We start from the raw sequence: 23,557 nt of genomic DNA, 5'->3' as shown, positions 1-23,557 counted from the left end.
CAGGTCACCTTCCACCGGGACAGAGGCCAGATGGACCCAGCTGTGGAAAGGAACCCAGCGAGACCACTGCAGCAAATGTGTTTGCTTCTTCAGAGGGTCTTACACAGCTCCACGATCACTTAAGGGGGCAGAATTAAGTCACTGATGGTGTTGTGCCTTCCTCGCTTCACTGACAGCCATCCCAGACAGCTGCCATGCCACGGTGGCTGCACCTCACATGCGGAAACAGAAGCACAGAGTCCGAAGCACCGACGCGTGACTGTGTCCACAGCAGTCCCAGCACACCTGTGGGTCCACAGCACAACTGCCTGTCCCTGCACTCAGGGACAGGGCATCAGAGATGAGGGAGCCGTGGGTGCACAGGGAACACGGGTGATGTGGTACCAGCTACCATCCGCCACAGGGAGAGATCCCCAGACAATGCCAGGGCAGTCCTTCCTCACGGTGTATGGCAGGGTCTCTCCTCTGAAGCCACCAGCTCTGGAAGGCATCCTAGGTAGCAGGTATCACCACTGCCCACGGATCTGGTGGGTTTGGGCACCAAGATCCTCCTTCACCTGATCCAAATTAAACCCAGCTAAGGGGCTCTGATACCGACTTGGAAGGGGGTAAGCACCGGCACCTAAGCTGGGACTCCATGGGAGCCACCCCCACTCCCCCACCAGCTCCAGGCTCCGGCTGTGGTGGTGGCACCCGGTTGCACAACACTCCTCGCGTGGGTGGGGGCGACGCCGTCCCGCCACTCCCTGCCTGGGCATGAGTCAGGCGGTAGCCGGGAGCCGCGGGGCACCGAGCAAGGGGGGCCCTGCTGCAGGGGGCTGGCCTGCATGGGGCAATGCTGCAGGCAAGCACTGCCCATTCAGTGTGGGCAAAACTACGCCCAGCCTTCAAGCTTTGTGCCTGAGGGTGGGACAAACTGACTAACTCCAGTAGCCCCACATGGGGAGAATTTTGGGGAAAATAGTTTGGGAGGCATCAGTACGAGTTTTTTTGTGTGCCCAGTTCCCTAGGGATCCCCACTATCAGTGCATCCCCTCCCAAGCTCCATTACATGGTAGATCTCAAGGATCACAGTTCCAGCCTGCAGGGAAGAACCAACACCCACGGAGACGCTGCCTGTCCCTGTGGTTGGCAGGGATGAACCTGGGAGACGGTCACAGGCACCCTCCTCCTCTCCATAGAATACTTTTATATATATACATAATATATATTAAAATTACATTTCTCTTTACAAAAACAATTCAACAAGGAGCCAAGGGACAGAGCCCATTGCCCAAGCCAGGGCATAGCCACCCCAGCAAGTCTGAGGCACTGGGCAGGGTCCCTTTTTGGGGTGTCCCCAGCCCCCAAGTGGGGCCTCAGTCCAGAGTCCAGCAGCAGGTTGTGTGGGTGGAGGCAGGGGCACTGACCCCGTGGTGAGATGCCTTCTCCAGATCTGACACCACTTGCCCTGTCCCTGCTGTCACCACCTGCAAGGAAAGGACAGGACATGTTCAGGAGGGGTGAAAATACCAGCTCGCCCAGAGCAGTGTGGCATGGAGAACGCCTCCCCAAAAATATCCATGGCCCTACTTCGGACGGGCAGTGCTGTAGGGATCAAGGAGGTGGGAGCTGGCCTGCTCCAGGTTCCAGTCAAACATCTCCAGTACTCGCTGACACTCTCCACGGGACTTCAGCCCCAGGCAGAAAAGCTGCTCCACCTGGAAGAGGACAAGGCACGGCCAGGAGGGTGGCAGGCGTGCCACTACTCTTGTGGAAGCCAGGGTGAGGGAACAGGGGTGTGCCATACCTTCAGGTACTGGATGGCCCGTTGGACGTTCCAGCTGTGGTTCTGCAGAGCTGTCTGGCACTCGTCGGTGGTCACACCATGCACCATTTCCTGCACCTGGTGGGGAGATTGTAGTCAGCATCTGCTGCCACCCCCGCAGCACAGAGCCTGTGACTGAAGCAGTGGGCCATCGGGGCTGCCCCAGCACTGTCTCTTTCCCCAGGAAGCACTGTCAGCCTCAAGCTGACACCATTTTCATCCCTGGGATCTTCAGCCTCTCCAGGGCTTGGGTGGGCCTCAATAACCCCAGCCTGGAGACCCCAGGAGCACCACAGCAACAGCCACCTTCTCCTTCCCTAGGGTCTTGGGTAGGGCCAATTTGGGTTAAAAGGGCCTTCAATTCCGATTTTAGCATTGCAGTGACATTTATGGCCCCTCACATATTTGGGCCCCCCTTGTAGACAACCCCTTGGGGGCTGGGGAAACTGAGGCATGGGGCTCTTGCCCAGGTGAGCTCATGTCCAGCGTGTGCACTCCTCCTTACGCATATTGGGGATGTCACTTACCAGCCGGATCTTGTCAGCGGGACGGCAAACATCTGGCCCATCATAGACAATCTTCTGGAGGCTGCAAGAGGCTTTCACTAGGCACTTGGACCCAGGGTTGCTGTTGTTGGAGGAAAAGTTGGCCTTGCAGTCTGGCAGTGGCTGCTGCACCATGGGACGGACAGTGGCTGTGGTGATCTGGCGGGCTGCTGGCACCTCCTCTGGGCTTTTAGCCTCCTTGAAAAACTTCTCATACTTGTCCAGGTAGGCAGGGCGCTCAGGCAGCAGGTAGTAGTGGGTGCTGCTGACCTTCTGCCCATCCTTCACGATGGGCAGGATGCAGGGTCCCTTGGAGCAGTCCTTGCCCTGTGCCTGGATGACCTTGGGGGTGGCATACTTGGGGTCAAGGGCAAAGCTCTGTGTGGTAGGCATGGGCTTCCCTGGTGAGGTGGAGAGGCAGGAGGAGAGGGCAGCACGTTGCTGGGGGGAGCCCACCTGCAAAGCCATGGGGCTGGGTGTCCGGGAGGTAGGCTGCGATAGTGGGTCCCGGGGGGGAATCTGGGGTGGCCGGTCTTCCTCACCCCCTGAAGCTGGTGAAAGGTCCCCTGACCAGCGTCCAGGCTCATTGCGGCGAAGGGGCCGAGGTGGGATTGGAACACGGGGTGGGATTTGAGGTTTGTCATCAGGAGCAGCAGCCTGTCCCAGGGGGACATTGAGCCTCTTCATGCACTCCTGCTGCAGCTCCTCAAAGAGCTCTGTGGTCTGCGTCATGCTGGGCCGTTTGGTCTCCTTGGGGGGTAGGAAGAGGTTGTCCTCCAGCACTGGTCCTCGCTCACTCTCATCTACAAAGCCATAGTTGGTCTTGCCCCGTCGGCTTGGGGGGCTGGTGATGGAGCAGACCTCAAAGTCGTCCTCATCCTGTGCCACATCATCATAGGCAGGTGGTGGGGGCAAGGGGCGGGTGTCCCAGTCCACTACCGGAGTGGGGTGGAGAGGCCGGGGTAGAGCCCGAGTGGGGCTCTGCGGTGGGGTCTTGTCCAGCAAAGAGAAGGCCTCCATAGCCAGCTTGGCTAATGATGGGGCTGTCAGCTCCCCTACTGGAGAGGGGCTACCTTGGGGCACTTCCTCCCCAAAGTCTATGAGCGTCACCTCACTGCCCGCCGGCCCCTCACTTGCCAGTCTTCCGGGTTGCCGCTCGCCCACCTTGGTGCCTGGTACCCGTGCTGATGGCTTGACTGGTCGCAAACCCTTCCCTGTACCTGGCTTCTTCAGGCAGAGCTTCCTGAGACCCCCTGGCAGACCCTCCTCCTCCTCACTCACTGGGTCGTAGCAAGGCTCTAGGAGGGGCCAGAGAAAAGATGGTGAGAGTCTCAGTACCCACTTCTGGGATGCAAGAAGAGGCACCTGCATCTTCAAGTTCCAAAGCTGCTTCAGCTCCCTTTGCTCCCCCCCTTGGGCAGAGCCCGTAAACCAGGGTAGGGGGCACCTGCCCCAGGCCAACCAACTAAGACAGAAAAGAAGTGGGACATGAAGGAGGGAAAGCAGCAGCCAAAGAAGCCAAACTTACTGGTTAGCAGGACTGTAGGTTGAGGTGGGCGCGGAGGTGGCTGCCCTGCAGGAGAAGAGAGAACCCAAGAGAAGGAGAGGCATGGGGTGAGCACGCAGAGCCAGTGGCAGCCAGGTGATTGTTAGCAGGGTGCATGCTTCGTTGCATCCCCCATCACTGGTGGGGCACAGGGAGGACGCAGGTGGGAAGCCCCCCACAAAGGAAAATTGTAGGTATAGGGGGATTGTGGCATACGCACAGCGCCTGAGCTCCCTTCCCTGTGGCAGCTCTGCTGAGATTCCCACACAGGGGAGACCAGCCCTGGGAGGCTGGGAGGGGACTCGGGACTCGGACGAAGGGCAGTGGGGCAGAGTCCAGCCAGGCAGAGCCACCAGCCGCCCACGCTGTTGGAAGTGGCATATGGCCAGGTGACAACATGCCCCATCACCCCAGCCTGCCCTCGACTCTGCAAAAAGCAAGTTCCAGCAGAGAGACAGAAAGGAGAGGGTCCAGCCCATCACCCTGACAGCAGGGCATGGGGATGGGGGCTTTGTGCAGCTGATGGGCAGGAGGAAGGAGAAAAGATGCTCACTTTTAGCCCTGCCTGGGAGCTGTGTGGGTCTGGCAGCACTTGGGTCCACACCTAAAATGTCAGGAGGGTCCATGGGATTTCCCAGGTACAGCCTGTGGGGAGAGAGGAAAGGACCTGGGAGTCAGCAGGGGCTATGCAGGACCCCTCACTCCCCAGGTTCGTGCCTTGGAACACCCCACTGCTCCTCCACCACACACCATGCCCCAGCAAGTGCAGTCCCTGTGAGCGCTGGGACACCACACCCCAGAAACTTTTGGTGTTACAGCAGAGCCTGATGCTGTCCCTATTTCACCCATGCTTCTCTGGCTCCGTGTGCATGATGTGCTGTGTCCAGGGTACTTGTGTGGGGTGTGGTGCCCAGGACAACCCTCCAGCACCAGGGCACCGTGGTGCGATGCTGCGCCCCAGGCACAGTGCCCCGGTACCGCTGGGGGTGGTGCCGGGAGGCCTGGGCGAGCCATCGCAAGCCAGGGAGCCGGCGGGAGCTGGTGCAGCCTGAAGGCTTGGGTGTGTGCCGAGATTGGTGCGTTCTCGGCAGCCCGGGCAGCACGTATCCAGCGCCCATGCCCACGCAGCGGGGCACGGGGAGGCCTGCTGGGGCACGAGCCAGATCTGCGTGCATGGCGCCTCACATCAGCCTTCCAAGAGCTGCAGGCACAGCCTGAAACACCAGGGTGCCGTGGAGGGGTCAGGCTGGGATGGAGGTCACCAGCAGAGCTGTCCCAGGTCTGGGATGCCAAACAGCAGTGGGGATCATGGTCCCAGGGGATGGATCAAGCCTGGTGCAGGAGCTGGCCCTACCCAGCAGGAGCTTTCCAGGCTTTGAAATCCTATCCTGCCCCCCACACACTGCCCTCCCACGTCCCACCAGCCCAGTGCTGGCAGAGAACCCTCCGTGTCCCCTGCCAAGATGCTCCTGCTCACCCAGTACCCATGCTGGGCACAACCAATGCCACCTGGCAGAGGAGTATGTGGGACACTGGGTCACAAGCACCCAAGCCCCCCTCCCCCCCCCCATCACAATCCAGCCAGGGTGTCTCCTGATGGAGCAGAGTGGAGAAAAAAAATCACTTTGGTGGATTTTTTTCACATTTTGCTTTGCAAAGACTCATGCTGTTAAAACGGTAGGGACAGGCTACAAGTCACACATGTTCAGCAGTCCTGGAAGACCCCAGAAGAATTGGGATAATGTGGCCACCTCCAGGGTGGTGCTTACATGGGTCTCCTCCCCAGGACAGCCCCCCATAAGCACAGCAGTCCCCCACATCCCTAACCCCATTAGTAGAGAAGAGGAAAGGAAGTTAGTCCAGCTGAAGGGACCCTACCCAGAGCTATAATTCGCAGTACAGCACAGTGGGGAAAGAAATGCTTCATGGAGAAAGAGAGGGACAGAAGCCAAACCATGGCTCGCTCCTGTGCCCAGTGGGCAGGGGGGAAGGCAGGGAGCAAGCAGAGGATGCAGAGAAGACAAAAAGTTTCTTACTCATCAATTTTATCGGGAAATCCCCAGCAGTGCTGAGGGTTGGTGTCTCCATGGCCTGTGTGGATGAAGCTGTTTTTAAGCGGCTGGCTGATGTCGTGGGCTGACAGCCCTGCCACCGAGGTCACCGTATTTCGGGGAAATTGGCCCACTTTTAGGGTCCGTTTATTCTGACCCCGCCACCAGTAATTCTCGGCCCTAAGGAATAAAAAGGACCTTGTTACTGATGAGGGGATGGGAGGGTGACGAGTGCCTGCCCCAGTGAAAGGGAGGAGGCGAGGTGACTTGTCCAAGTCCATGCAGGCACGCAGTGACATAAGTGGGAAGGGAACCTGGGTGTCCGGGAACCTGGGTGTCCAGGATCCCAACCCTGTGCTGGCAGGATGCTCTGGATCCTACCTCACATGGTCCCTGCACTTGGTGGTGCTGGGAGTGCAGGTGGTGTAGAACAAAGCTCCACGCTTGCCCTCAAAAAGATGTGCTCCTTTCTCCTTCCTGCTGCCTCTTATTGTGCAGGAGCCTTGGGGTGATGCCTGCACCAAGCTGCTCATCACCATGTCCCATGGAGCCAAGGATGGAACAAGGGCCACGCCTGGGGTCTGATGGGGGCCCACATGGGGGACAGGGGGCTGTGGGGTCTTCCTCACTCCCTTCCTACATTATTAGTGAGCCCTGTGCAGGCTTCTGTGGCTGAGGGGAGATGGGCAGACAGACAGACAGGGGACTTAGGCTGTCAATCTTCCTTGAGCCACCTGAGTGGGCCAGATGATCCTGGGTGCTGGTTCCCAGTGTGTCCTCCAGGAGCTGTGTGCTCCAGGACACAGCCAGCTCATGACAAAATGGTCATGTAGCTCAGAGACTGAGGGGGCATACGGATGGGGCAGGGAAAGGCACGCCATGTGTTGTCCCCCCACTCAGCACTGTGCCAAATAAATGTAGGAGGGCTCCAACCCCAAACCACCTCCCTGCCTGCCAGGGCCCCCCCTCTCCCCTTGGGCAGGGAATGCTGTGGGCAGGGGGCAGTGACAGTGTGGCTGCCAGCCTGGAGAGGCTGGCACGGGCCCCACAGTTTCCTGGAGTCACCTGTGAGTCACCCCCGGCCACCAGCTCAGCCCTTTTCCTGTTTACCTTCCCGCTGCCGCCAGCCAGCCGCCTTACTCAGCCTTAGGACCCCTCGGCAGAGCCAGGGCAGAGCTCAGCCGGCACCAGCCCCTCCCTCACCCGCGGCGGGCCGGGGGAGATGGGGGAGCAGCTCCCCTCCCTGGGAGGTCCCCTCCACTCGCCCTCCTTGCACCCCTCACCGCCGCATCCCGCCGAAGGGATGCTGCAGCCGGGCCACCCCTCCGCTCCCTCTGCTTTCCGCCTCGTCCCACCGAACCCGATCTCGGATCCCCGGCACAAACCCGCTCCGGCGCTGTCCTGGCTCCTCTCCCCGCGACAGCCCCATCCCGCGGCCGGCTGGGTCCCCGGGGGGCTTTCAGGGAGGTCCCTGCCCCTGCCCACACACACGTACGCACACCCGACGCCCGGCGAACGACAGGCAGGGGCTTGAAAAGGGGTGGGGGGTGTTTACGGTGCCCCGGGCGGCTTCGGCGGGGCCGGATGCGGCCCCCGGGAGGAGCTCCCCCCCAGCCCAGCCCTGCCCGGGCATCCCCGCCGGCAGCGCGGTGGGGGGGCAGCCGCCGGGGGGAAACTGAGGCACGGGGAGGGGGCTCCCCTGCGGAAGCAGCGGCAGCCGCTGGGGCTCCTGGCCATCCCCCGGCTGCTGAGCCCACCCCGCACTCAAAAACCTGCCCACTGGGGGTCACCGAGGATCAGCCTCCCCCGGGGAAACTGAGGCAGGGGACGCAGCGCCCCAGCTCTGCCGCACTCCCGGCACTCCGCGACCCCCGAGCAACCCCCAGCCCTCCTTCCCGTTCCATCCACCGCCCCGCGGCTCACCTGGGGCCGGCGGCGGGCCGGGGTGCTCGGGACCCGCAGCCTGGCCGCGATGCGGTGGCGGGGACGATGTAAGCGCTCTGGCGCGGCCGCACCGCCCTCCGCCGCTCCTTCCCTCCCTCTTTTCCTCCCTCCGCCGACGCCTCTTCCCCTCCCCTCCCCTCCCTGCAATTAAACCGCCAGACCCTGGGCAAGAGTCATCCCCGCGGCGGCGGACCGGGAGCAGCCGGTCCCTGCAGACATACAAACCCGGCCTGATTCACCCCGAGCCGTGACTAACCGCGGGGAGCCGGCCCGGGGCGGGGGACAGGGAGGGACGGCGACAGAGCCCTCCTCCTCCCCTCGGGGCTGGGGGGCCGGCAGCAGCCTGGGGACACTGCGCTCCTTTGGGGGTGTCCCCACTGTCCCCCAGCTGGAAGGGGACCGGCACAGCCTGGGATAGGGATGTGGGGCCGGGAAGGTCCCTCACTCCAGTCCGCAGGTTCCCGGGGCAACGGAGCGGGTGGCTGCGTCCCGGGGTGGTCAGCAGAGACCAAGGAACAAAGCCCAGGGCACAGTGGATGCTGTCAGCGCAGAACCCACCCCACGGTGCTTCTCCCAGCCCGATGACAGTGGCATGTCTCCGGGTGATGGCGGCACGTCCCCACTGCTATCAGCAGGGAGCGGTCCTGGGGCGTGCAGTTGGGGCGTGCAGTTTCCCGGGGCAAAGCCACGGGCACAGTGGGCTGAGTCAGAGGGGATGGTTCAGGCAGGGCTGCGGGCACTGTGGGCAGGGCTGTGCCCCCACACCGGGGTGGCCCCACAGTCCTGTGCTGCCTGGGGAGCCAGAGACCTCCCAGCTCTGTCCACCCATGGGGTACACAGCCAGGTGTGCTGGGGGCAGAGCCAGCCCTCCCCATCCCTGCTTCCCACAGCTCTCCCAGTGACCACAGTCTCTACATTACTGGGGCTGCCTGTCCCCATGATGGCTGGCTGCCACCCAACACCTGCCACCCCCCTGTGCAGTACCTGCCCTCGATGACCGTGATGATGTCGTTCATCTGGATGTGCAGCTTGTCGGGCTCTTCAAAGTCCTGCAGTGCCCTCATGTCAGTGGGCTGGGCCTGGAGGGAGAGGTGGGTAAGGACAGGGGACACAGCCCATGTCCGTTCCTGCCCTGTTTAGAGGCTAGACCCAGCCACATGTAGACCACAAGGGCCCCCAAAATGGATATGAAACAGCATCATCACTAGTACCTCCTCAGCTGGCACATCCCTGGGGTGGGTGAGGGTAAGGTAGCACCCACATTTCTCCTGCTGTGACCATGTCACCACCTGCCACCTCTGCCTGGGCTGAGCTCCCCCATGTCAACTCCTGCCTCAGTGATATCCTTAACTCTACTCATGCTTCAGCAGAGCCAGTGGATGGAGTGTGAGGGCTCCTGTCCCCCTCCCTGCTCACCCACCTCCACCAAGAAGTCCCGCAGGGCCACGAAGGTGGGTCGGTCCTCAGGCTTGTGTGCCCAGCACTGCAGCATGACATTGTAGATGTCCTGAGGACAGTCCTCAGGTCTTGGCAGTCGCTCACCTTCCTTGTCTATCTTGTGCAGGATCTGTGGGGCAGGGGGTGCTGTCAGGGAGTCCTAGACCCCCCACCACCACCACCAGCGGGGTGAGGCAAGGGGGCAGATCCCTCCTGGACACCTACCTGGCTGCCATTGAGGCCTATCCAAGGCTCCTGACCATAAGTGAACATCTCCCAGAGGGTCACTCCAAACATCCAGGTGTCGCTGGCATGGGAGAAGGTTCGTGTCTTCAGGCTTTCAGGAGCACACCTACACAGAGAAGGATGTGAACATCAGATTGTGGATGCTGCACCCCTGAGTGTCTCCTTCCCCAAGGCTCACCAGGCAAAGGGGACCTTGCGATGCTCCTGCATCACGTAGTGGTCATCATTTTTGGGCAGGGCCCGCATCAGCCCGAAGTCCCCAATCTTGACAAGCTCATTGGAGGCCAGCAGGATGTTGCGGGCAGCCAGGTCACGGTGGATGAAGCGCTTGGACTCCAGGTAGGCCATGCCCTTGGCCACCTGGATGGCATACTGGCAGAGAGTGGAGATGAGGAAATGGCCCTGATTCTTCCGCAGTCGATCCAGGAGGGAGCCCAGCGGGGCCAGCTCTGTCACCTGGGCCATAGGGTGAGGACAGCAGGTCAGTCAGTTCAGGGGCATCCTGGCTGGCCTGGCTTCCAGCCTACCTGTGCCCCACTGGGGATGTCAGCAGAGGACTTGTGGTACAGACCCAGCCTGGCTTTGCTCATGCCATCATATTGGGACCCCCATGGGGTAGCATTGGGATTGGCCCTATCCCCCCACACTCACCATCTTCATGGGGTGGGAGAGCACCACACCATACAGGCGGATGAGGTTCCTGTGGTCCAGCGAGTGCATGGCATTCACCTCTCGGATGAAGTCATCCAGTGCTTCTGGCTGGCACAGCACATCCGTCTTGAGGCACTTCACTGCCACATTCAGCTACGGCCAAAGCAGGAATGAGCCCTGAAGTGTCTTCCCCTGTGGGTGGTCCCACTGCCCAGCTCCCCACATCCCACCCATGAGCAGCCCCCCTCACCGTCTTGCCAGCAGGCGTGCACCACTCGCCACGACGCACGACACCAAAGGAGCCGTCGCCCAGCTTCTCAAAGATCGAGAGGTCTCGCTCCCGCACAAGGCAGGTGAGGGAGTGTTGGCCCCCAGCTTCGGGGGGTGGTGGTGTGGGGGGCTTGCGGAAGGTACTCTGCGCTTGGGGTGGCAGCTCTGACTCTGGGCGCTTCCCACTGAACACCTGTGGAACATGGGAGGCAGGTGAGACACGGACATGAAAACACCTCAAACCTTTAGGTCTGCACATGAGCAGTGCTGGAACAACCCCTTGTTTGAGCTGTACACTCTGGAACCGAGTGATGACCCAGGGCAGGCTGGTTGTAGGAGCAGGCTCTATTCCTCCAGCTGTCTGCATGCTGGACTACGATTCCTGTGGAAAGAAGGGGTTGTGCCTCTCACCGTAGCCCCGCAGCGGCTCCCCAGCAGTCACAGCAAACCAGGCCAGTAGCCAGAGGGCGCTGGGCACTCCTTGGCCAGGCTGTGGGCACACAATGTGCCTGGGCACAAAGCCAAGGGAAACCTCCAGCTTAGGCCGAGTGCAGTGACACATCCCTACAACAGTGACATGTGCTTTACAATGTGCACTGACTGTCACCGTCGCCACCACCACCTGCCGGAGGGGATGGGGTCTTCTTCCATCTCCTTCAGCTGGGACTGATGATGTGTCCCACTGGATGGGGTCCATCCCAGTCTTGGCAGGGTGCGTGGGGGAGCATGTGGCTGGGGTGGGAGGTGGCATTTCTGCCATTTCTTCTTCAGTAGGACTAGCCTTCTATTAAAAGCCTATCCTGACCATATCCCACAGATGAGTCACACATGGGAGAGGCCATGACCCAGTGCCCATCTGGTAAGTGCTGTGCTCTTCTAAGAGTTCCAGCAGTACCAGCTTTGGATGGGATGGCATCGGAGAGTATGTGAGCATCCCAAGTTCCCCTGACTTGGTGCGTTCCTGCCCGCAGGTACAAGGCCGTGCCTCCTTGCTGTGAGGCAGCAGGGCAGGCAGTGTGAGGCAGTGCTGCTGCCCACAGAGCTGGCTGGAGTAAGATGCACAGGCTCTGTGGTTCATTGGCTGCAAACAATTTTCCTGGCAAAGAGGCAAATAACATGAGGAGAATGAATTTTCCAAGTGCCGAGGTGTCAGGGCTGTCCTTCACTGGGAAGTGACCCAGGAGTGGCGTGGGACCGGGGTGCACGCTGGCAGTCACACTGGAGGCAGAGATCCCTGTCAGCTCCTAGGGACTGGTGGTGTGGGCAGAGCTAGGCACCTGAGAAGAGTACAGGAAGAGGCCCAGCTTCTCCTGTCTGCCTTAGTTTCTCTGCAACACCTGTCCCTCTCTCATCCCTACCTTGCTCATCCAAGATTTCCTCTTGCACATGGCTTTCCTCCGCTTCACTGCCTCCCACAGCCGCCGCTGGCCTGCAGGATAGAGGGACACAGTGACTGTCACAACCCAGTCCAGGGTAGGGGTCTCCTCCAGCCCCATGGACCACATGCTCCTCTGGGCTTTCCAAAAGATGCTGTACATCCAGCCAGGGATAAGGGGGGAGGTTTGGGGGGATGTACACACCGGGACGTCCCATGCCAATCTTCTCCAGATCCTCATTTTTGACATACTCAAAGTGGGAGAGGCGTGTGACATTGAGCTCGTCCCGGATGCGCAGGAAGTACTGCTGCAGCTGAAGCTCGGTGAGCAGCTCCAGCAGCCAGTCTGTGCCCTCCTCCGCCTGCATGCTACAGCTCAGCCTCTGCTGGGACACAATGCCAGGTTAGGGGGAACCCTGCTCCACTTCCCTCTGCCCCATCCCTGCCGGAGAGTCACCCAGAGGGCTTCAGAACCAAAGCTGGGGTGCTGCTGTGAGGAACACTAGCAGACTCATCTCCTAAGCCCATCCTCAGTTCTCTGGGGGAGGCTGGGAGAGGCACCCCTTCAGCAGGACACCCTGGGACAGGCAAGGCCACCCGCTCTGCCCTGTTATACCACAGAAACACCAGCCCACTCCTCTGCTCCAGCACAGGCTATCCCCTGGAGGGGGCACAGCCTCAAGACGGATGTGCCTGCCCAGCTCCCTCTGCTCAGCTCAGAAGACACCTCGGCCACCTGGATGGGCTGCACTACAGACCCATGGTAGTTCTCCCCTGCCATGGGTGGTGGCACCTTGCTGGGCAGACACAGGGAAGAGGGCAGACAGGGACATCACGACCACTGGGATGGTCCTGCTGCCCCAGTGCTGAGGTACAAGGCATCCTGGCACTGCAAGCATCACCCCCCTAGCTGTGCTGGGACACAAGGAAGGAGGGCCAGGTCTCACACACAGCTTTCCATGTCCCTCACCACTCCCCATCCATGTCTGCTGCCCTAGCTCTCCCCTACTTTTATGGCCACATTTGTAGAAAGGGACACGGCTCTGTCTCTCGGGGTTGAGAGCAGAGGGACGTTGAAACATGCCGTCCTGACTTCACAGCATGGCAGTCCCCTCCATCCTCTCCTCTTTCCCGGGAGATGATATGGCCCCTGGCGTCTTCACCCGCTACGCTCGGCTCCCTTTGCCGCGTCATCGCAATTACAACCCTCAGCACTGGGCTAAAAATACGGCGGGTGCGGCGAGCAGCTGGGCTCGGGGGCACACGGGGGCAGGCGGGGGCACACAGGGCCGAAGCAGCGGCCAGCTCCCCGGCCCGAAGGCGATGGGGATAGAGATGGGTGACGGGTCTGCCCGGGGCGAGGGTCAGCACTTACTCGGTAGAAGCGGAAGCGGGTGAGGAAGGGGAAAGATCGGTGCAAAGCCTGGAAGCGTCGCATCCTGCCTGGTTGCCCGCCGTCAGCCCCTGGCACCGCTGATGTCCCTTCCCCGGTGCCGGCGTCCCACCGCAGAGCCCGCTCACTGCCGCTGGGGCACCCGCAGCCCCTTCATCTGGGCTACAGAGAAGTCCCCTGGCCTCGGCCGCCCCATGTATCTCCCCGGAGCGGGCAGGGGGCTCGGGCTGTCCGTCGGCCGGACGCGAGCTATGGCTCTGCCCCTCCTTCCATCCGGATCTCGATTCTCTGGCTGGCCGGCCCTCCCCTTCCCCAACGCAACGGGGCCGGGGCGGGGGAGTGGGGGCAGGCAGGGCTGGGGGTCACTCCCCTGGCTACAGCCGCTTCCTGGGGACCCCCCGCTGGCAGCGGGGTTCGGTCCCGGCCGACTGCCCGCAGCGCTCCCCGGGAGGGTTATTTTCAGCCGGGCTGGGACGCGCGCCCAAGGGGCCGGGCTCCCATCAATGTGCCGCTTTCTCCCTTGTTCGGCGGTTGCCGGCAGCTGGGAGCCTGGACCCCCGCTTCCACTTCCATGGAAACTCGCCTCGGCCCTGGGAAACGCTCCCAGGCCTCAGTTTCCCCCAGGAAGCGGGGAGGGAGGGAGGCAGAGGAGACATCCGGCTCTCTGGTCCCCAACCGAGGCCACAGGCATGATGCCAGGGCGATGGGCACTGCGGGGGGAGTTTCTGGCTCGGCAAACATATCCACTGCCCAGCTGCCAGCCCCCACGGGGCTCTGCCGCGGGGTGCCAAGAGCATTCGCTCCCTTTCCCCGGCGGGGCTGGCACCCAACCCCAGCAGTGCTATCCACCCACAGGCTCCCCAGGGAGAACAGCTGGCTGTGTCGGCAGCCACGGTGTGACAGAGGAGTGACCCAGAGCAACCTCTTGCAATAGACCCTGCCTCCGGCCCCCCAAACCATGGCCATTACTGTGCCAGGCAGGCAGCTAAGAGGGAGATAAGTGCATCCCCAAGAGAACAGGAATCTCCACTGTGGCTTTCACTGACACGGGGATCCCAGCTGGCATCGGCAGCACAGGCGCCGGGTACAACAAGCCCATTGACCAGGGACAACTGGGCACAGTGCCCTCGGCACCAGCCTCTGCCACGCGCCAGCTTCGCCCTTCCCATGTCAGGGGACACGGCGGTGGGGCAGTGCCCTGCCTTGACAGAGCATCACCCTCATCAGGTAGGAATGGCACCCACTGGGACTGGCACCAAGTGTGCTACCTCCTGCACCCCAAAATCCCAAGTGAGGCTGTCCAGTTCAGCGCCCACAGTGGGAAAGGCAGAACCCAGCCCTACCCACCATGCCAAGGGTCGTTCCATGCCTCAGTTTCCCTCCCTGCGACAGACCCCCACAGGCACAGGGGATGATCCTGCAACCTCGGCTCTGAGTCGGGCAAGGAGTCCCGCCGGCAAACTCCCATCCTAAGGTGGGAGAGTCACAGACACCCATCCAGGCCCACCAGCTCCCCGGCACAGGTGTTGCTCGGCCCTTGGTGTCCCGCAGACACGCCATGCCGCGCACACCCGCCCCTGCAGCTCCAGGGATGCTCCCTACGTGCGCCCAGGCTCATGCACGGGTGGTGAGGACGCTCACGTGCACCCCGGGACCACACAGGCGCAACCCCCGGCACCTCGCGCGCCTCCCGCCACCTGCACAACCGCAGCCGCCCCCCACGCACGTCACCTCCGCGCACCCCCAGCTCCCGCCGTCCTGCCCGGCCGCACGTGCGCAAACACCGCGGCGCCGCACAGCCCGCCGCGGCCCCGGCCGCTCCCCGCCTCCGCCCGACACACACCTGGAGCCGCCCGCGCCCCGTTCACCCACGCGTGCCCACCCCCGCTGTGGCATTTTCCTCGCCTCCGCGCTTGCCTGGCATCACACACACTCGTCCGGGCTGGCACATGGGTGGCCAATCTCCCTCCACCTCCCTCTTCCCGCCCCGATTACTCCTACTCATAATGACACCCCAACACCTGTCCTACACCCCAAGGCACCTGCAACTACGCATTCCCCACACCCATGCACAGCCCGACATTCCCCCAGGGACATCCCCCTATGGGGATGGCAGCTGGCGGGGCCACCTTCTGGATGCAGCGCTGCGGCTGAGGGGTAGCATTTTGTGCTGGGCACCGTGCCCTCCCCTGCACGAGCTGTGCCAGGCTCGGCTGTGCCGCACACCGTTCCCCAATGCCTCAGTTTCCCCAGCATGAAGCAGCAGGCAGCCCCACTCCCGTAGGTCAGGATGGGAGCACAGCCGAGCGGGGCGGGTGCCACCCTCACGTTGCCCTGGATACTGCGGGTTACTTCACATTCCAGAGGGGAGATGCCATGCAGGGACCCCCCTCGTGCCCCATGCCATCTGCCAATTCCTGCTCCACGGCAGGACCCTACCCGTTCTGGGGAACACCCAGCTCAGCCAGGTGTCCCCCGCTGCTTCCCTCCACCAGCTCCCAACCACTGACCCGCCGGCACGGCATGCCCGCGGCGATGTCCTGCCGGCGGGGTGGCGTGGGTCGCCTGCTGCCCAGCCGCAGGGCCCGCTGCCCAGTGCTGTCCGAGAAGCTGTGGGGCAGGGGGCCGAGCACCTCCTCCTCCTCCTCCTCGGCGCTGCTCAAGCGCTGGTAGTCGCATCTCTCGCCCATGGCTGAGACAGCGGCTGCAGCGCAACGGCGAGTGGGGGGCTCTGCGGAGACGCCCGCGTCTGCCTGGGGGCGGCGAGGGCTGGAGCCGGGCTTGGGATCACATGGCAGAAAGTTGCTGCAGTTCCGGAAAACAGCGAGAGGGTGAAGGTGACCGCAACGGTGATGGAGAGGAGGGGGGATGGATGGAGGGATGCGGGAGGAAACGGGGAAAAGAGAAGCGGGGGCAGCCCCTTGAGCGCCCGTCCTCACCCCGATCCCAGCCTGGCACCACTGTCTTCGTCCCGGCTCGGCAGCCCAACTGCCCACCTTCTGTTCCTGCTCCGGCTCCTGAGTGGAGAGGTGGTGGCATCGCCGCCAGCCCCAGCGCTGCGCTCGCAGCCCGCTTCTCCCTGCACCCTGGCACGGTGCACTAGGCAGCCAGGCGGAGGATGAGGACGAGGGGGGACCATCGTTCAGCAGCCGGGGTTCTGTGGCAGGCAGGATGGGTAGGGAGGCACCTGCAGAGGGATGGGGGGGGCTCTGGGGCTGGCAGCAGCCCCAGCATCCCTCCCGCTTCTCTGCGCAGGCAGAGGGGGATGGGATGCAAAGGAAAGATGGCTGCTCCGCAGCGACCAGCAGCGTTGGCGCAAGCACGGCAAGGGCTGGGAGAGCAGCCAGGCTCCGGTGGGTACTGCTGGGATGGGGGTCTGGAGGGCACACCAGGATCAATCCTCTTCCCCCGCCCCCTCGCTGGGAGCTGGGGGTCTCCTGGATCTCTGCCAGGGGCTGCACCAGGCACAGCCTAGACTACAGGCAGGTGGCACTGGGAAGCCACCCCCGCAATGGGAACCTGCACATCAGGACTGGCTTGTACCCCAACACTGCCCGTCTCTCTGCCCACTGGGCCAGAGCTACAAGTAGCCTGAAACAGTGGAGGGGGGGGGGGCTGCAGCCCCCCAAAGACCCCTGTGACCTGCCTGTCCTTGAGAGCATGGCACAGCCCCCAGGGACCAGTTTGCTCCTCATGCCAACGCCACTGGGCATGCTGTCCCATTCTGAACCCCAGAAGTGCTCCCATGACCCCCTCACTGTTCCCCCCACAGAGCCTTGAGACTCTGGTGTAGCCAAAGGACTAACACCAGGCTGTCACCGTGCCAGGGCAGGGGGCACGAGCCTGTCCTGCCCCTACCCCCCCTCCTCCCCCCGAGAAACAAACTCCCACTCCTGGTGGGCATCTGCCCTGGCTGGGGGACCGGGCGGGAGCAGCCCTTTGGCGACTCCTCCTGCCATACCACGGAGGTGAGCTCAACCGTGGAGCCGAGGCGGGCTGAGCCTGCGGCGTGGGAGCAGCGAGCCGCCCCCGCGCACGGCCCGCCGGCATCACCGCGCTGGCATGCCATGGGACGGTGACTGATGCACGTGCTATGCCACCTTCCCTCTGTGCTATGCCACCTTCTCTCTGGACCTGGCTGCCCTGAGCTACCCTGAAACCCTCACCAGCCTGCACAGTGAGGGTGATGCTGGGGGGTCCCCAAGATGAGTGGTGATAACCCCTATACCCACGGCCCTGAGTATGAAATTGGGTCACACACACCACACATCAGGTCTTCCTGGCCTCTCTAGGCTCAGCTGATACCCAAATCATTAAGTCTCCTACGGGGGGACAAATGGCATAGTGCCATGCCACCCCTGACTCACCTACCACCAATTCCTTCCCCACGGGGACTCCCACCCCGATGATAAGCGCTGGATGGGGCACACAGTGCTCTGCACGCCAGGGCAATGACACATTGACCACAGGTTGTCCCTACCTTCAGTGGAGACACTGGAGCTCCCCAGCCCTCCGGGACACCACACTAGGCCCTGCACCTCTGGGACTGGTGCCACAGCATCTCCCATGCCCACCACCTGACACAGAGAACTGCATGAAGTGGTGGATCCCCAAAATAAGCTCCCAGAGGGGGATGCGGTCCCCCACTCACCTCTGTCACATCACCATGCTCACTGTCAGCCTCTCTGCCACCTTCCTGGCAGTCGTGTTACGTGGAAGTGATCTCACTGGCTGTGGCAGCAGCAGGGCAGCCGCGCCGGCACCCCAGGCTGGCTCATTCAGCCCTGGCGGGGCCCTGAGGGCGGCCCCAAATTGTGGTGACACACTTCCCAGCCCGGCTGCCATGGCGCAGGCACACACATACCCATGTGTACAAACCTGCCCCACTCCCACCAGAGGCAGGGCTGCCGGCTGCATCCTGTCCGCCCACAGGATGCTACTGCCACCCAGCTGCCCGGGAACCATCCCCAGCCCCTCGCTGGATTGTGCCACCCCATGTACCCCCATACCAGTGGGTGTTTTGCCTCCCTCGGTGCTGGCACCTGATGCTGCTTGCTTGGCTGGATGGGGCAAGTAGGAGGTCTTGGGTGCCCAGAACTGAAGCCTGGTGACCCTCGTGGTGGGGGTGGCCGGGGAGGCCGAGGTGCCAGGCTCCCCTTCGCTGCCATCTCTAGGCTTCCAGAGCCTGTCTCCATGGACTGATCCTCTCCCCTAGCACAGAGCATCCCCCTGCTCTGACCCCTGCTTGCAGCAGTGGCTGCGTCGGAAGACACAGCCGTGTGGGTTCCCCCCCATCCCGACAGAGCCTGGCACAACCCCAATCCCCTCCCTAAGCCTCTTTACTGCACTAAATCCGCTCCGCAGGTCGAGCTGGGGTGGGCTTAGTCTGTCTTGCACCTCCCAGCTCCCCCGCACAGGCAGGGGATAGGCAGGAATTGCTGACCCCATGGCTGATCCCCAAGCTCTCCCACAAAGGCAGGGGAACAGAGTAGTGTTTCAGGGGACAAGCAGGCAAAGCAACACTCCCTGCCACCCACAGCACCCTGACCACACTGCCCACCCCTCCATGCCCACAGGCAGTGCTGGAGAGAACGAGTGGGCAGCAGGCTTAGCATCACTGTCACAGTGGGGATGCTGCCATCCTGTCCCAGTGCAAGGTTGGTTTGTGCCCACTCACCCCTGCACCCATCTTACCTGGGCCATGGGGCAGGGCTGTGGGGGTCCCTCAGCAGTGCCAGCCCCAGCACAGTGGGTACACAGTATTAGAGCTTAGCCATGGGGCTGGCATGGTTGCTTTGACACTGGCCACGGGGTCCCCCTGGGGCAAAGCCAGAGGGAAAGGTCAGATTGGGCCTCCTAGCCTGGCCCCCCTATCTGAACACCCCAGATGCCCCAGACTCCCTGGGGGTTAAGGTGTGGGAAGTCTCCCTGCATTCAGGATCACCCCCTGCTCTGCCCAGGCAGCTGGCAGAGCCTTTGTGGACCTGCCCCCCAGGGTGAGCTTTGCCTCTGGTTCTGCCAGGGAAAGGGCACACACCCTGAGCCCTGAGTCCAACCAGTCCCTCTGCCTTTAGGATGCTCCCAGCATTATCCCCATCTCCACACCAGTACAGGATGTGTTCTTGGGCTGGGCTGCACCTGGCATAAAACGAGTTTGTCAGGTCTCAGGCCAGATTGGCACAAAGCCACATACATGCAGCAGCATCTTCTCTTTGTGCTCAGAGTAGGAGAATTGGGATCCCTGGAGCTGGAAGTGGAGGGATGAAGGCTCAACTTCCCACCGGTTCCCCAGCACCAGAGCAGTGCAGTGCTCTGGCCAGACCATCCACCATCTGCTGGTCATTAGCACTAACTGACAGCCCCCTAATTAGCCAGGCTGCAGCATGAGCAGCGCTCCCCCCAGCCGCTCAGTAAAGGAATGGAACAAGACTTTCTCCTAAAAGTCCTGTCCCAGCAGGGGCTGTGCAGGTGGCAGAGGCCCCTCCTGTTCCTCAAAACCCATACAAGTGTGTAATGCCCCCTGGGGATGCTTTGCCTCTGCCCGCTACCATCCGTCATGGACATGATTGGAGTAAAAACCCAGGTGCTCCAGGGACAGAATAGACCCTCTCAGAGAGAAACTGAGGCATGGTAGGAGGTCTGGCCAGCAGCATGGCTGGGACAGGGCTCAACTACAAGCTCATAGCAGTTCCTGGTCCGGTGGGGACTATTCCTCTCCCCGTGAGGGCCCCCCTTGCCCTGGGGAGGCTGAGTCATGGTGGGACAGCAGGCTGGCAGCTGCCTGAGGAGGAGGGAGGCATTGCCAGGCCCCCCAGCCATACCCACAACACCCCACCCCACGCTAACGAATACCAGGCTAACGAGGCTCCAGTAGCTCCAGGGATTGGTAACAGGTTGCACAGCCTGCACAGCCCCCACCCTGCACCCCCAGGCCTTGGTGCGGTAGGATGGGGGATGCAGAGTCTGCTTCTGCCCCCCACTCCCTGCAGAGAGCAATAGGCTTGAGACTGGTAATGGGAACAGGGCCACAGCCAGTGGTGGGCATGCAGCACTCAAGGGCCATCCCGGACCATCTCTCTAAAGAGGGGCCTTGCAATGCAGCCCTGCTCAAAGACACTCCACCAGGCAGGTCCTGTTTTTAGGAGACTTTTGCAAAGCCTGATGTTCAAAAACTTTGTTGAAAGCTTTGCCCTGAGCCAGCTAAACGAAAGGCTGAGTAAGGGTGGAATGCATTAGCTCCAGAGCCCACAGCACTTGGCAAGGGGCACACACACACTTCACAAGGTATTGAGGCAGCAGTGGTGCCCAGCAGCACCAGGGCACTCTGATGTGCCCACTGAACCAAGGTGGCCCCAGGGAGGTGAGGGCGTGGGGAAGTGCCAGTGCCAGGCTCTGCCCTGGCCTGTCCTGCCCAGACAGCCCAGCCCTGGCATGGCCGCCAGAGACACTGCCCCTGCCCAGGATCCTCTAGCCACCTGCAAAGCCCGTCCCCACCAGCCACCTCTTCAGAGTGGGTGAATGCTCTGATAGTGCTGGGAGAAGCTGAGCAGGATCCACCTGGCAAGATGAGATCCTTGTCTGGACTGTCAGCACCACCTTACCAGGTTTAACTTAAAAATTTTATTAAAAAAAGCAAAATCAACAAAGACCAAAAGTAGCCAAAAGCTCCTGACTGTTCAGAGAAAAACTTGCTGCAACACAGCTGGACAGAGTCACCGTGCTGCCTGCCGAGCCGGTGGTCAGAGGCTCCCCACACCTCACTGCTGCTCGAGGTTTCGGCCCCAGCACAATACCCCGAGGCACAGGGCTGGCCCCGGAGGACAAGGATCCTCTGTTCACTGCCGCAGCTCCCACGAGCCCAGGGAAGAGGAAGAGCAAAGCAGCCTTTTCTCCAGGAAAAAAAAGCCTTCCCCCAGTTTCCGCTGTGGTTTAGGAGAGTTCAAGGGCACCAGGCACCCACTCACACCAGACCCTGCTGCCTGCTCTGCCCTGGCAGCAGGAGCAGATCGGGCACGCTGCTGGCTGGGGCTCAGCAGTCCCGCAGCGCCGGGGCAGGAGGGCAGCACCGCAGCTCGCAGTGCTGCAGGGCACGGTGCCAGCTGCGGCCCGGAGAGGGGCAGCCGGCACATGCTGATGCCGACCGGGCAGTGCCACAGTGCCAAACCCTGAAAACCCTCTGCCCCTCGCATCACCCCCAAACACGAAGTCGCGCCTCGTTCCTTACCTTTGTGCTCACTGCCACCGCCACCGCATCCTGCGCCGGGTCTGCAGCGTCACCGGAGGGCAAGGACGGGCACGGCGGCACTCCAGACAGCCGGCATGCTGGCCGGGACGCGCCCACACACCTGCCGGGGTGGCGTGCGACGATCGACGCCGGGGACGTCCGGGACGCGGGTGGGATCCCCCACGGGGCGCCGGGCACCGCGCACGGGGTCCGGCCTCACACCCGGGCGGACCTCCTGCGGCTCGGGCGCTGTGCCGGGGCCCTTGCGCCGGAGTTGCCGCCGGGGTGCTCCTGCTCCCCCGGGTAGAGCTCGCCCTCCTCCTGCACCCCGCCCCGCGCTTCACCCTCCTCCTGCCGGCCCCGCCGCACCCACCAGCGGGCGCGGGCCGGGGGGCTCGCCCCGTCCCGCCGTCCGCCGCGCTCCTGCTGCGCCCGCCGGGCCAGGCCCTGTTCCTGCCGGACCTTGGGGCCGTGCTCCTGCACCCCGCGCACCGCGCCCCGCGCCCGCCGCGCCTCGGGGCTGCCGCCCGCCGCCGCCTCCTCTGCGCCCCGCGCCCGCCGCCGCGCCCGCGCCGCCCCCCGGTCCCGGGGCCGCCGCGGCTCCGCGCCCGGCTTGAGGCCGCCGAGTGCGGTAACGGGCCCGGGCCGCTCGCCCCACTCCTGCAGGCTCGTCCGCTCGCCCAGCGGCACCCAGTGCCACCGACCGGGCCCCCCGCCGCCGCCGCCGCCGCCCCCCGGCTCCCCGCCGCCGGCCACCAGCTCCTGGCCGCGGGGCAGCGCCCCCAGCCCCGCCTCCTGCACGCCGCGGGTGAAGCCCCCCTGCTCCTGCACCCCCGGGGCCACCCCGCCGCCCTCCGGCACCGCCGGGCTCAGCCCACCGCCCTCCGGCACCCCCGGCGCCCCGCTCGCCCCCTGCCCCCGGATGGTGCACGCGGTCGCGGGCCCCACCCCGGCCCCGCACGCTGGGGCAGCCCCCCCGCGCCGCGCTGCTGGAGCCGCGGAGCGCTGGAGCTCCGGTGCCACCGCCCCCTTCCTCCCCTCCTGCCCCGCCGCCTCCTCCCGCCGCCGCCGCCGCCGCGAGCCCGGCCGGCCCCCGGCCCCGCTCTTAAAGGCGCCGCGGCGCCGCTTTACGTAACGGCGGGGGTGAGGACGGACGGACGGACGGGCAGGAGGGCGGGTGGGTGAGCCGCGGGTGGCGGGGATGGACAAACGGACAGTCAGACTCACCGCGGAACAGCGCCAGGCCCCAGGACCGCTCCGCTGCAGGGAGCCGGGACGCGGGCTGCTCTGCGCTGCCCGAATCCCTTCTCCCAGGTAAGTGGGAAGGGGCTGTCCCCTTCCCTCTGCCCCGGCGGGGCTGGCGCTTCCCGACCGCAGCAGTGCTCCCGCAGCTCCGGCCCGGCCTCCCGGGGCGCTTCGCACAGTCACCGCAGGGAGAGGAGCCCTGCCAGGCGCGGGCAGGAGCTGCGGGAAACGACGTGTTTCTAACAAGTAAATCATCCCAGTGGAAGAGGAGGGACCAGAGCTATGACGGGACAGCCCATAAGGGGCGAGCTGGGCTCCTGGAGAAGCTGCCTCTCACCCCAAATAGTGTATCTTCTCGGGATGCAGTTTGTAAAGCAGGAGGCAAGACCAGCACTAAGGACAGGGCAGGACAGCAGAGAGAGCTGGGCATCTGAGTGTATTTATAAAGACAGAGACCCAAACCCAGGCTCCTGCGGCTGAAAGGACAGCTTCTGCTCTCCCAGTGTTCCCTGAGTGTCTAAGCAGTACCCACAAATCCATCTACACTTTGGCCAAGGGGAGCTCTAGGGTGATGAGGGGCAGGGAGAAGGCAGGACACCGTGGGACAGCTTCCTGGGACATAAGTCAGACACAGCCCTGTCCAGCCAGCTTCTCAGCAGCAGAGACCTCCAAAGCCACAGCCCATGGGAAATCAAGACATTTCCACCGAAACATCACAGGCTCTGCAGAGTCAATGCCATGATTGACTGGCAGGAGGCAAGACATGTCCATGAAGGGAGCGGGGAGCCCAGGACTTTGCATATGTTGCTCCTCCACCTCATTA

At 63.0% G+C, this 23,557-nt stretch overlaps 1 protein-coding gene across 7 annotated transcripts; it reads right to left on the bottom strand.

Annotated features, from left to right (window-relative positions):
* Nucleotides 1–1,169: 1,169 nt before the first annotated feature.
* TNK2 (tyrosine kinase non receptor 2) lies at nucleotides 1,170–22,979 on the bottom strand. 7 transcript variants are annotated; one of them, XM_071566100.1, is made up of 18 exons: nucleotides 21,490–21,709; nucleotides 16,205–16,452; nucleotides 15,776–16,070; nucleotides 12,078–12,255; nucleotides 11,856–11,926; nucleotides 10,478–10,690; nucleotides 10,228–10,380; nucleotides 9,755–10,032; nucleotides 9,556–9,682; nucleotides 9,314–9,460; nucleotides 8,878–8,972; nucleotides 5,935–6,129; nucleotides 4,452–4,543; nucleotides 3,881–3,925; nucleotides 2,335–3,650; nucleotides 1,790–1,885; nucleotides 1,573–1,700; nucleotides 1,170–1,469 (listed from the first exon to the last, which is right to left on the bottom strand). In XM_071566100.1, exons 2-18 carry the CDS (start codon nucleotides 16,402–16,404, stop codon nucleotides 1,463–1,465), a joined length of 3,636 nt encoding a protein of 1,211 aa, XP_071422201.1. In that variant the 5' UTR covers nucleotides 16,405–16,452; nucleotides 21,490–21,709; the 3' UTR covers nucleotides 1,170–1,462. The 7 variants fall into 7 exon arrangements, with proteins under 7 accessions (XP_071422201.1, XP_071422208.1, XP_071422206.1 ...); XM_071566107.1 differs by lacking the exons at nucleotides 15,776–16,070; nucleotides 16,205–16,452; nucleotides 21,490–21,709 and adding an exon at nucleotides 22,717–22,979; XM_071566105.1 differs by lacking the exons at nucleotides 15,776–16,070; nucleotides 16,205–16,452.
* Nucleotides 22,980–23,557: the final 578 nt, after the last annotated feature.

Source organism: Pithys albifrons, chromosome 11 (assembly GCF_047495875.1).
Source record: "Pithys albifrons albifrons isolate INPA30051 chromosome 11, PitAlb_v1, whole genome shotgun sequence".
NCBI classification, from domain to species: Eukaryota; Metazoa; Chordata; class Aves; order Passeriformes; family Thamnophilidae; genus Pithys; species Pithys albifrons.
The sequence above is the reverse complement of the archived record's forward strand: the minus strand, read 5'-3'. Positions and strand labels throughout refer to the sequence as shown.